The sequence below is a fragment of the Thunnus maccoyii genome, chromosome 21 (assembly GCF_910596095.1).
Source record: "Thunnus maccoyii chromosome 21, fThuMac1.1, whole genome shotgun sequence".
NCBI classification, from domain to species: Eukaryota; Metazoa; Chordata; class Actinopteri; order Scombriformes; family Scombridae; genus Thunnus; species Thunnus maccoyii.
The window spans coordinates 7688690-7702066 of NC_056553.1; the positions used below are offsets into that span (position 1 = coordinate 7688690).

General features: G+C 39.8%; 1 protein-coding gene across 1 annotated transcript; it reads right to left on the reverse strand.

Moving 5' to 3' along the window:
* Positions 1–1450: 1450 nt before the first annotated feature.
* Positions 1451–13086, reverse strand: LOC121887752 (highly reducing polyketide synthase cm3B-like). Its single transcript, XM_042398703.1, has 8 exons — positions 12998–13086; positions 12740–12811; positions 9477–9549; positions 8884–9037; positions 8421–8581; positions 8042–8248; positions 7775–7956; positions 1451–7658 (listed from the first exon to the last, which is right to left on the reverse strand). Exons 1-8 carry the CDS (start codon positions 13067–13069, stop codon positions 2166–2168), a joined length of 6414 nt encoding a protein of 2137 aa, XP_042254637.1. The 5' UTR covers positions 13070–13086; the 3' UTR covers positions 1451–2165.
* Positions 13087–13377: the final 291 nt, after the last annotated feature.

Here is a 13377-nt window from a genome sequence, read left to right on the forward strand (position 1 = left end):
GTGACTTTTCAGTCACATGGTAGCCATGCCCTATAGCATACCTTGCTTTAACATCTATTTTACTCTAAATGGGACTGTAATTTACAAAATGAACATCATGCTTTATAGAAGAAGACTAGCAATTGAGACCATAAACTCATTAGGAAAGTGTTTACTGAGGTAATAAATCAAGCGAGAAGTAGGGTCATTTTCTCATAGACTTCCATACAATCAGACTTCTTTTTGCAACCAGTGTAGTTGCCCCTTGCTGGCCATTAGAAAGAATACAGGTTTAAAATACTTTCGCATTAGTTTCACTTTTCAGACCAGGATCTGCTTGGGTCTAACAGTCAAGCATCTGTACATAACACCCCTTGTGGTCAAGAGATGTATAGGATCATATACAGTAATAGGATTCCAAATTAAAATGTAAAAATTATGACTGTGTCATCTGCATGAAAGAGCATTTTTAAATACACTATCCTTAACCCTTATAGAGAAATTGGCAGCTTGTTTATGGTACCAAATATTTGTATTGTAAAAACACTTCAGAATAGTCATATAGTCAAATCATTTCTTAACTGAGGAGGAATTGCTGAACTGTGACTGTAATTTCGCTTTAGTAGTAAAACATTAGTGTAAACATTAATGTTATAGATTACTGCATCTGTTGACATTTACATATCTTTTCTTTTGGTGGCAATATCCCATAGGAAAACTATGTCCACACGAGTCATACATGCCCCCAGTTTAACATTTACGGGGGATGCCAGAATACTGTATGCTTTGGTCCATCATCATCATAACGATGATAATCAAAATCAGTGACCTTGCATTGGTAAGAAATGAACATGACCTATAGCAGAATGACATTGACAAACAGGCAGATAAAGGTGAAAGTGTTTAAGTTCACGTAAATATAATAATTGATTTGAATTAAAGACACAAGCTTGAAAGATTCAAATTTATTGAATATTTATAAAATAATATAAAATTTGGTACAAAACTAACAAATTATTCAAATAATCATTTATCAACAACTATTGTGTATTTCATTTTAATACTGAGTCTTTTTATGTTTTTTTTATCATAAACATGTCAATGAAAAATGAGTAAAACTGCAATACAAAACATTCATTTAAAATTTTTTGTCTCCACAAAATTGAGTAAAAATAAGTGATGTACGTTTACAAAAATGAAAAAACATGTAAAACTATGATGCCAGAATGAACTAAAACAATAACCTGAGCCAAACACACACAGAAAACTAAAACAGAAATAAACATAGAAAAAAAACAGGATCAACATATGGAATTAACACATGAATGCGGCTGTATTACAATGGCCATTATCAGCTCACTATTGAATTCAAATCAAATCAAATCAAATCAAATTTATTTATAAAGCACATTTAAAAACAACCACAGTTGACCAAAGTGCTGTACAATAAGATATCAAGAATAAATCAAAACAATGCAACAGGGTAACATCAAACAAGAAACAAGAACAAATAGAAAACAAATAATAGTAGAACACTGGGTTTTAACGACCCGAGCGAACAAGTGAGTCTTTAGTTTGGCCTTAAAAGTGTCTAGGGAAGGACAACACTTTATTCCAAAAGGTAAGCTGTTCCAAAGTTTAGGGGCAGCTACAGCAAATGCACGGTCACCCTTACCCCTCAGCCGCAATCGAGGGACAGCGAGCAACAGTTGGCCAGAGGATCTAAGAGATCTGGTGTTGTGAAGGGGGCAGAAAAGCTCCGAGATGTACTGGGGCACCAGGCTTAAAAACAAATAAAAGTACCTTGAACTCAGTCCTATACTTGACTGGTAACCAATGCAGGGAGGCCAGTATAGGTGTGATGCTGTCTCTCTTCCTTGTGCCAGTTATTAGCCGAGCAGCAGCATTCTGCACTAGTTGCAAGCGAGACAGGGATGACTGGCTAACACCCAAATAAAGGGCATTGTAGTAGTCCAGACGGGAGGAAATCAGAGTGGTTGTGACAGTCTTCAAGTTGTTGAATGAGAGGAGTGGTTTTCACTGTCAAAATCTACCACTTCAGCATTTTCTTCTGCTAACCAAGGCTATTTGTATTTTTCTAATATCTACATCAGACATTTTTACAATCTGGTTGAAACATCATTTGTGTCCTCAGTTGGAAGAGACTCTTGGTTATCGCTGACATTTTAATCCCCAACTTCTTCACTCAGGAAAGCTACCACTGTTGATAGCGTGGCATTGGGATCTAACAACATCACCAAAGGCACATTCACACCCCTCCCTTGAAAGATGAGATTTTGCAGAGTCATGGCCTGCATAGAGTCAATGCCTAAGGATGAAAGAGGTGATTCATCTTTCAGCTCACTCTTGTCGATGCCAATGGTCTCAGTAAGCAGTGAGACAAGAAAGTCTTTTGGTGAGACAGAGTTGTTTGGTTTAGTTTTAGAATCTGTCTCTTTGGACTTTAGGAAAACCTCCTCTACTATTGTGTACATGCGCATATGCAAGGCTGCATTTTGAGAGAGGACGTTGTACCTGAGATTTCTGAAGTGAAACCTACAAATAGCCTGTTGGGGTCGGTTGAGCACAAGGCATTGCTCCAGACTTTGATGAATCTCAGCCACATCCAATATCATTATTCCTTTTGCCTCCAGAAATTGCTGGACATGCTCTTTGTTCAAGAGGAGCCCAAGGTTCAGAGCTCCCCAGCTGATAGACTGTCCTGGCAACCCGAGGTTGCGCCTGTACTGACAGAACATGTCGAGGAATGTATTGGCTGCTGCATAGTTTGTTTGTGATGCATTTCCTAGAAAAGCTGAGATGGAGGAGTAACACACAAAGTAATCTAACTGACAGCTCAGTGTTGCATGGTGTAAATTAAGTGCACCATTTACTTTGGGTTTGAGAACTTTCTCATAGAGAGATCTGTCAAGGGTCTCAATAAGCCCATCATGCAAGACAACTGCACTGTGAAACACTCCTCTGATTGGACAACCAGGGAATTTCAGGCTGATGACACTGATAACCTTGTGCACATGCTCACAGACAGATATGTCACACTGCATTGCAGTGATGCAGTTTCCACTCTGTTTCTCCACATTTTGCATCTCTTTTTGCACATCTGGAGTGGGCTTGCTCCTGGAGAGTATGACAATGTACCCACCCCCTCGTTGCGAGATGAACTTGACCGTTTCAAAGCCCAGACCAGAGAGACCACCTGCCACAATGTACACTGCTCTCTTTCGGAAAAGCTGTTTGTTTTTTGGCAGCAGTGGAATGTTAGATAGTGTATTGCTGAGACCTTTTTCTAGAGCCACAACAGCCAGTTTCTTTGAGTTGAAATATGATTCTGGTTCCTTTGAACGAAGGGTCATGATGCTTTCAGATTTCATATTCTGAAAGGTAAAGCTTTCAAGAGAAAATGTCCTGCTCAAGTTCAAGGACTTGAGCCAGTGATAAATGTGTTGCCTTTGTGCACTCAAGGATCCCTTTTGCAAAATGACTGGCATGTGAATTGTCTGCACATGAACACTTTCCTTTACACTTTGGAACAAATCCTGAACAAGCAATGACTGCATCTGAGATTCAGAGATGATGACAACATGTTGGACACCAGGAAAGTTGCAGACATTAGCAATCAGGGATTCATCAAATGGAGGCAGGACAACAAATGCGTCCATTTGATTGACATCTACAAAAGAGCCATTGCACTGTGTTCCAACAATCACATTCCACCCGGATTTGTGAGAAGTGAGTGCCAAGACTTTCATCAGAGCAGAGTCAGGCACAGAGGATATGATTCCTAGACGATTTTTGGCTCCAGGCAAGGCTCGATGCAAGATTTCCCATGCTAGCACAAAGTAGGAAACACAGGGTGTTTTTTTAAGGTATGGGAAGCGTTTGGTGCTGTAGCACACATCCTCTGGAACTCTGACCCTGCTGGCTGCCACCACAGGGTAACAGCAAGCAACTTGGTCTCCCACTTTCAACTCCCTGACATGTTTTCCAACTGCTGTAATAGTACCACTGAAATCAAGAGAAAGGAGCTTGTGGTTCTGTGATGAGTGTTTGTCCCAGTATAGTGTCTGGCCAAATTTCAGATGTGAGGCACTGACAGGGAAGTAATCTGACGAATGAACACATATCTTAGTGGGCTGAATTTCAACTGATACATCACTGATTTGCTGGGCCTCCTCGTCAAAATGAATGCCACTCAGTTGAGTTATCTTATGTGCATCAGCTGTCTGAAGGATGTAGGACTTAGATATGTTAGAGGTAAAACTGGGTTTTACCTCTGAGTGGCCAATTATCTCGGGTTGGGTACGCACAATGGAAGGTTTCAGAATCAGTCCGTCTTTTACCACCAATTCTGGGTACTTGCTGCAAGGATACGATCTTAGGACATCAGAAAGAGCTGCAATGTCCTTAGCAGAGATAGTGCCTATATCAATCAACTGAAATGAAAGCTCTGGTATCTCTGCAGCACATGATCTTGTCATGCCAGCAAGCGCAAAACCTGGATTTATGTGTTCTAATGTGATGTCAGATGAACAGTAGGTTACCACTCTGATGGAGTTTGGGAAATGAATCCGCTTGAGCTCAAGGACTATTTGGCGGAAAGTCTCACAGCAGCTTGCCAAATTCTGCAGGACAACATCAGCTTCCAGTGAAGTGAGGTTTTCTTTGCCCCACATAAATAAGACCTCATCAAAGTTTTTCTCAATATCTATGATATTGAGATTTGCCAAGAGAGCGGGGAACCCATGGCTCAAGATGTCTTTTGCATGTGTGAAGGAAATGTATCTAGACCTTGAGTCCAAATGTTGTTGCAGGCCTTTAGAGATCCCTAGATGATCGCAAAAGACCAAGGCCTTAGGAAGAAGAGCGGATGTGATGCCTTCAGAGATGACACCAAAGTCATTATGGTAGAAGTACTCCTCAACCACATGAAAACGACTGCCAAGGTACTTGATTATCGCATGCTTAACCTCAACCAACACTCTGCCTTCTTTATCTGCAAAGCAGCCACAGACCTCAAATTGATCAACACCCACATCCGTTGCTCTCAGATAGACAATCATTTCATCTTTCAAGGGTTCCAACACTGTCAAACTTCCTATTTTTGCAGGAAATCCTGGTCTACCATCAAAAATGTGCTCGACTGTGACTGGTAGAAGCTGCATCAGAAAATCCAGCACAACAGGATGAATGCAGTAGTCATGCAACTGAGACTGCAGTTCCTCTGGAACTGTGACAACTGTAAATGCCTCTTTCAGATCTTCCCCATAGTGCACATCCCCCTTATTCTGGAAGACCTCTCCATACTGAAAGCCTCCTTGAGAGAGATACCCATAAAATTCCTCAGAGCTTACTACCGATGTGCATCTTTTGTAGATGGAGCTTAGGGAAATGGACTGCTCCTCAATCAGCCTCTCTTTCTTTGAAACCACTGTGCCTGTTGCATACATTGCAGATGAGGAGAATACTGTGAAACTAGTTTCATTTTCTGTTTGTTCTAGTTTCACCTTCATTTCTGGTGAATTTTGGGTCAAAACAAATGGACTGTGAAAATTGACACTGAGCTGTAGTGAGTTGAGAGGCACTTTTGGTTTGGCAATGGCCGTGAATGTGGCTAAACCCAACTCAGCATAGAAGGCCCCAGGGATGATGGGTATATCATTGTGTTTGTGCTCTTTCAGGTAGAAAGAAGAATCAGACATCAGATCACAGCTGAAAACATTGCTTTCACTTCCTGTCTGACAGAGGACAGGGTGATTACTTGCTGTGTTTTTCTGTGCTGCTTTGATGATAACATCCCTGTCTGAGCAATCAAACTGATATTGTGGGAAAGGCAGTGGCATGGTCTCATATCCTGTGTAGAATGTGTTCCAATCTACCCGAACACCCAGTTCGAACAGCTTAGAAACAACTGACATTATTGTTTCTTGATCTTTCTCTGGCTGTACTGAAGCAAGAACAGCTGTGTCATTACCCAGTGATTCCATGATATTTCTCTGTAGGGCTCTTCTTGGCCCTATCTCTACAAAGACTGTATTCTTCTTTCCTTTAGTTGCTAACCTCACTGCTTCCTCAAAAGCAACTGGCTCACGGATGTTTCTAGCCCAATATGCACCTGTGCAGAAATCACCCTGATGTACTTCCTTGCCTGTCACTGTTGAGAACAACTCTGTGTCAAGATCATTGACCTGTAAGGAACCAATTGTCTGCTTGATTTCTGGCAGAATTGGATCCATCATGTGGCTGTGATAAGCAACAGGGACATCCAGTACACGGAGGAACAGATTCTGACTGTTGGCCGTGGTGTTTAGCTTCATATGAAAGCTATCTATTGCATCTGCATCACCTGAGACTGTGCAGGACTCCGGGCTGTTAAAAGCAGCAAGGCAAATTGTACCAGAGTATTGAGGGAGAAGAGCAGTCACCTCTGATACAGCCATGTTGCTGATCACAAGCATCTTTCCCCCTGTGACTTTTCTCTGGAGAGTGCTGCGGAAATAGATTACCTTCACTGCATCCTCAAGAGACAAGAGGCCAGAGCAGTGGGCGGCTGCAACCTCGCCAACAGAGTGACCCAGTATTGCATCAGGCTTGACACCCCAGTGTCTGAATAAGGTGGTAATGCCAACCTGGATAGCAAAGAGGAGAGGTTGGACAACATCTGGGTTTTTGAAGTCACTTCTCTCAAACTCACTCTCAAGTGTGTCCAAGATGTTCACTGCACTCAGCCTTTGGAAAAATTGTGTAATCTCTTTGATCTTATCTCTGAATACAGGCTCATGTTTTAGAAGCTGCTTGCACATGCCATGATAAGTGACACCATTTCCACAGAAGACGAACACTAACCTTGGATCTGAGTAGGACGGGCTAAATGTTTTGCTAACAGCAGCACTTAGCTTCTTTTTAAGATCAATTATGGATGAAACCACGATGGCCTTTCTGTATTTGTGTTTAAGGTGGCTCCTCCTGCAAGCCGATGTGTACACCAGAGAATCTAGATCAACTTTGCAATCTGCATCTAGCCGTTTAATTGTGTCTTCCATCATCAGAGTGATGGATTTTGGTGAATTTGCCGACATGACAAAATACTTTGCCTGCTTCCTGTCATTCTTTATCTCAGTGTGTGACTGTTTGTACTGTTTGACAATTGCATGGGCATTTGTACCCCCAAAACCAAAGTTGTTCACTCCTGCAATTCTTGCACCAGAGGCTTCCCACTTTTCTACTTCCTTAAGAATTTTAATGTTCAGAGCTTTGGCATCTACACTGGCAGTCTCTTCGGAGTAGAAAATGGAGGGAACAATGGTCTCATGCTTCATCATTAAGAGGACCTTAATGAGTCCTGCCACTCCAGCAGCAGATTCTGTGTGTCCAATATTGCTCTTCACAGAGCCAATCCGCACTGTCTCTGAACCAGGAGGTCTGGTTTTAGCAATGACGTTTGAGATGCTTTCTGCCTCTGTTGGGTCTCCAACTGGGGTCCCAGTCCCATGTGCCTCTATGTACTGGACATTTGTGAGGTCATACTTTGAGTAGATACTTCGCAGCAGCTCTTCTTGTTGTGCCATGGAGGGTTTGGTGATTGGAGTGACTGAGTGACCATCTTGGTTGACGGCTGTTTTGCTGATGATACCCCAGATGTGATCATGGTCTTGTATAGCCTGTAAAGCAACAAGACCAAAATGAAACAATGAGAGTATAATTAGGTATTATTTATATAATATTTATAACATTGAAAAATATATGGATCTTTTTAATACCCTCTGCATATTCTGACCTTTTTTAGTGGCTTCAGGAGAAGAACGCCACAGCCCTCCCCTCTACCATAGCCATCTGCTCTGCTGGAGAAAGGTTTACTGGTCCCGTCAGGTGAGATCATCTTGGCCTTGCTGAGAGCAACAAACATTCCTGGCGCTAAGATACTGTTGACCCCTCCACACACAGCCATGTCACAATCTCCTGATGAGAGGGAAAACAGTGTACAGTATTTTGAAATTATGTTATGTTACAGGAGCTGTCATTGTCTTTAATTAGAAATACAGACCTTGTTTGATGGATTGACAAGCAAGATGAAGAGCCACGAGGGATGATGAGCACGCACAGTCTATAGACAGTGAGGGCCCAGTGAAGTTGAAGACGTAGGAGACCCTGTTTGCTGCTAAACTCATGGCAAGCCCTGTGCCAGTCCAGTGGTTGATTATACTTGGATGCAATTGTGCAGCGTTTGTTTCGTAATCTCTGTTCATTAGGCCTGTAAAATAAGCAATATAAAAATAGATGATTCAAGGAAAAAAGAAAAAAAATGGATGGAATTTCGGTTTGGCAGAAAGTAATCATATTTTTGTCAACATAAAGTCATTATTAGTAATATTACAAACAACTGTGAATAGCAAGTCACTGTAAAAATATTTTTACTATCTAACCGAAAAACACTCCTGTCCTGGTCCCACTGGCCTTCTCCATAGGAATTCCAGCATTTTCTAAAGCCCTGTAGACACACTGAAGGAGCTGTTTTTGTTGAGGATCCATTTGTTCCACTTCACTGTCACTGATGCCGAAGAACTTGTGGTCAAATTCATTGAAACTGAAAACATTCAAAAATCATTAGATCAAATATAATAACAGAAATAGATCATAATGTATACCAGTATAATTAAATCAGGTGCTGATCACAGCAAATGTGAGAGGAAACAAGAATGGACTTTCCTCACACCACTGTTTAAATAAATACCAAAATTAAGGTTCTCCAGAGCTGAATTTTTGCTCTGTGGCAAATCTTTACTTTTGATGAAATCACTTCTAGAACAATTTTAAAACATGTTTTCATATATTGCCATTGTTATTTGTACATTCTTAGTGTCTATGTGTTAGGGTTAAAGACCATACCCATCAATGAGAGCAGCCTTGGTTGTACGGGATTTACCCGCTTTATTGTCGTCAGGGTCATACCAGCTGGCTAAGTCAAATCTCTCTTTGGGAACTGGCGCAGAACAGTTTCTCCCATTCACCAGAACCTCCCAGAAATTGTCAAGCCCTTCTCCTGTTTGAAAGATATACACAGTAGTTAAAGGCTCCACCAAGGTAATAAGAATAATTTAATACTATTAAGCATTTAGTATTACGGTGTTATGGTGAAAGAGGGTAGAAGTTATATTATGAAATATAAGTTAGCAACAATGAATTAATTTGAATAAAAAAACATAATGACACATCCTTATTTTAGAAGTACCAGAATATGAATTTAATTAACCCAGAATGTTAGGTTGACATAAGAGTCAACTTCCCAAGTGAAGTTCAATTTCAGAGGTAAAATGTTGAAATAATGCAGTTCTTTTTTTTTGTAGTTTTTGTCCAGTTAATTTTGTCAGTTTTCAAGTGTCATTGCGAGATATCTGTAAATCGTGAATTTGTCAGTAAAATGTTTAGAAATTCAACAAACCAAAACTATAAAACTAATTTCCCAAATTGAAATGCCTTACCGCCTGGAAAATTGCATCCAATGCCCACCACTGCAATGCCATCCTCAGCTTCTTCCATCCTGCTTGAACATGACTGAAGAAGAAAATCAAAAATCTTTACTGCACCATTAAGTCAACGTCACTCTTGCTCTTTGGCAACATCACATCTGTCTTCAGCATCCTTTAAAACTTAGTAATTAGTCCAGTTTTGTCATGCACCAGTGCATCCTTACATCCATACTGTTTGCCTTTTCCCTCAGTGATGGTATCACTGCTGGACTTGCAGTTGGTTCTTATAGCCAGCTTCTTTTGGTTATTAAACATTAATGATTGATTGTATGCATGGCCATGGAGATGAAGGACTTCAGTGCACACATTTATGGTGCCTGTCAAATGATTAGACCAGGTTTAATGAGTAAATCAATATGTTATCCAACAATGGGGTGACTCTAGGTATTGTTTCTTTAAAGCTTATCATATTAAACCAACTATCTGTTGTGCACCATTTTCAAACCTCACCTAAGATTGTGTAGCCTACCTCTGTCTTTCCTTCAGTTTGTTGATTTGGGCGACACAACTCGAGAGTTTCATGACAGAGCCACAGCAATGCTCAAACCTATCTTTGAATCATGTCGAAATCTTCTACTTGTATTACTTTTCATTCAGCTCCTGAATATATGGCTATATTTCACTATGACATCAGAGCTCACCTGCCTGTGTGTCTCTGTACTGCTCAGGCTGCTGCTGAAAGGATTGTCAAAATAAAATGAAGTCTGACCTTCACAAACAAATCAGATGGACAAGCGGAGGGTAATTTACTTTCTAAATAATGTTCATGTCTTTATGACACATATAGACTACAATTATAACTCTGCTCTTGATCTACTCATGGAAAAGGAGAAAGGTGGCATTAAATAGTAAACATTTCTCCCACTAATATCAAAGATCAGTTGTTACTTACACTTTTGTCCTTTTAAAAAAAGGACCTTTATTTGCTTCGGGAGGGGAACAGGCTATATTTCAACAGGTCGGAGAACTGACCTACATGTACTGGAAAAGCTCTTAGTATAACCTTTCTACTACAGCTTTCTTACTTGACATGAAAGCACAACAAACCTCACAGGACCTTAATTCACTTTGGGAGACTTTTTACATACAAAGATGAAGTTGCTCAATAAAACAACATGCCTGAGCAATAACCACAAATTATCTAACAACACCTAACACCTGAAGTTTAAATATGCCATTAACTTATTGTTAGTTTTGTCCAATTAAGTCGTTTTCACAGTGTAATACTGAAGTTGAGGGTTGCCAGAGCATCAAGTTGAGTATCCTTGATATCCATCTCTTTCATCACGGTTCTAAATTCATCCGCTACCCAACCTGTAACCATAGCAACATTAAAGAGTAAGCTGTCAAAGCTAACTCGTTAGGGACTGTTCATTATTTATCAGAGGGAGGGTGTGGCTTCATTTTTAGTAATTTACACTGATGTGAAAGCACTGTTAAAGTACTTTCATTATGACTCCCTGTTAAACTGTTTATTCAAGCCCAGAGGAAAGATGAGGCTGATGTACTGATAGTAACACAAGGAATGAATCTGATTCATCTGATCAGAAAGAAACTTGAAACTCCCACACAGATAAATCAATTAAACATTAAATACCACATATTTTATCCTCTTTTTCTCACATAAATCTCTGATACAGTTTTCTGCATTCCTTCCTACCATCCTTATGACTCCCTGACCCCTCCCCAAACACACACACACACACACCACCCTGCTGCGATTCCTCTTTAGGCAAAGCCTGGTCCAAACATGCTTCATCTTCTAGACATGTTTTTTTTTTTTTAAAGCGACTCAAAGATATCTCTCTAGCCATAGTTTCCAACTTTCATCTAGTTGCTAGCTACACAAAACTGCCTTCTGACAGTGTGTCACAAGGCGAGTTTTCATGAATTTGATAGGATGGGCAAGTTGTCAATCTGAATTTTGGGGAGGCACATAAGCCCAGTTGGACAGGCATTGCCTAAAACATTTTCCTTCTCTTGAGGACATGCACACATTAACAGAGCAAGTGATCATCCTTGCACAACTCATTAAAATGATAAGCCAAGCCTTTGGTCTTTCATTACCTTTACAATTGGCTTTAATGTAAGAAAATACAGGTAAACAACACTGATTTATTTTTTAAAATATTCTATAATTTTAATACAAATATCCACAACAAAGCAATTGTCAAATGAAAAGTATTTATTACTGTAATTACTGTAAAACAGAGCCTTTAGTTGAAGCTTTATGTGGATAATACTTACATTTCTAATACAAATATTGCCATATCTTGCAAATACTGTGTGTAAGTAATCAAAACAAATACATACAAAAACTGCAGGAGAAAATTTAGAACTGTAAGGGGAGTCATATATTAAGATAATGTTTTGTACATTATTTCTTCAATGTTAATGTAACAAATTGTACTGACTGGTTTTGATTATTGGGAGTTACAACAAGCCGTAATTCACGCCTATGTGAAAGTGAAAGTACTGTAAAAGTACTTTCATTATGACTCCCTGTTAAACTGTTAACACAAGCCCAGAGGAAAGATGAGGCTGAAAGTAATGATAGTAACACAATGCTTCTGATTCATCTGATCAGAAAGAAACTTGACTTCAAGAGCTGCATTTTTAAGAGAACTTTAAAAATGATTCTGTGAAGAAAGGAAGTTTGTTCTAAACTAGGTTCTTAAGGCATATATGTGAAAATTTAAAGCTGTTCCATGTTAGTTAATAGACATGATAATCAAAAGCTAGGGAAAACTTTATTTTTGCCAAAAATATGGAACCTCAACAGAGCAGAACCATAAAATGGTATAAAACCTCTGGCATAACTGTTTCACAATGGATGGGTCGTTTCCTCGATATTAATTTTAAAGCACAGAATGAATTCCCACACAGATAAATCAATTAAACATTAAGTACCACATATTTTAGCCTCTTTTTCTTATATAAATCTCTGATACAGTTTTACGCACTCCTTCTTATTATCCTTATGACTCCCTGACCCCTCACCAAACACACACACGCACACACACACACACACACATCACGATGCTCCACTGTGTTCACTGTGGGCAGCATCCTATGCCAGTTCTTTAGACATCGCCCAACCCTAAACCACATGGTCTAGAAAAAAAGTCAGACACTTTTATGGACAACTCTTACATGTCTTTTAGGCTGCTTAACAGTGTTTGCTTGTAACAGCATTTTAACTCTGACCTCATTACCTGGTCACCACGTGCTTCCTTTCCCTCTCTGGTCACCCTGCCTGCCCTGCTGCTACATTCACCTTCTTGGATCTGATGAAATATAAGATACAACTTAGAAATAAAAACTAGTCATACCTAATATTAGCAAGATAATCGCAACTAGCCAGTAGCTCCAGTAAAATAGCCTGATTATATGATGACTAGCGTCACAGCTGATAATAAGACTTTCATTCCATTATTTGACTCATGAGTAGTAGGGCCATAGCAGTAGCATACCTTCTGTTGATAAGAGATTTTTCTCTTTTTGTTGTTGATTGTTGGTTGGTCTTCTGTCGCTCCTCTTTTCATTTTGGATGGTGGCTTCATTTTGTATGCACACAGTGTACAAGCAGCAGCAATAACTTTCACTTTGTTACTGCTGCTGCTTAAGAAGACTCGGGGGGATGGATTGGGTGTGACCAAGTTTCCCAATACAGATGTAAGAAGATGAGAAATGAAAGAAATTAAAGCACTGTGTAAGTACTTTCATTATGACTCCCTGTTAAACTGTTAACACAAGCCCAGAGGAAAGATGAGGCTGATGTACTGATAGTAACACAAGGAATGATTCTAATTCATCTGATCAGAAAGAAACTTGACTGCAAGAGCCGCATTTT

What these genes read in the sequence shown, in the direction of transcription:
- LOC121887752 (XM_042398703.1), bottom strand. Translation starts at nt 13,069, where the DNA reads ATGAAAAGAGGAGCGACAGAAGACCAACCAACAATCAACAACAAAAAG. An exon ending in CAGGACAGGAGTGTTTTTCG is followed by an intron (nt 8,249 to 8,420) that starts GTTAGATAGTAA and finishes CTTATTTTACAG; the next exon opens with GCCTAATGAACAGAGATTAC. An exon ending in TTGTCAATCCATCAAACAAG is followed by an intron (nt 7,957 to 8,041) that starts GTCTGTATTTCT and finishes CCCTCTCATCAG; the next exon opens with GAGATTGTGACATGGCTGTG.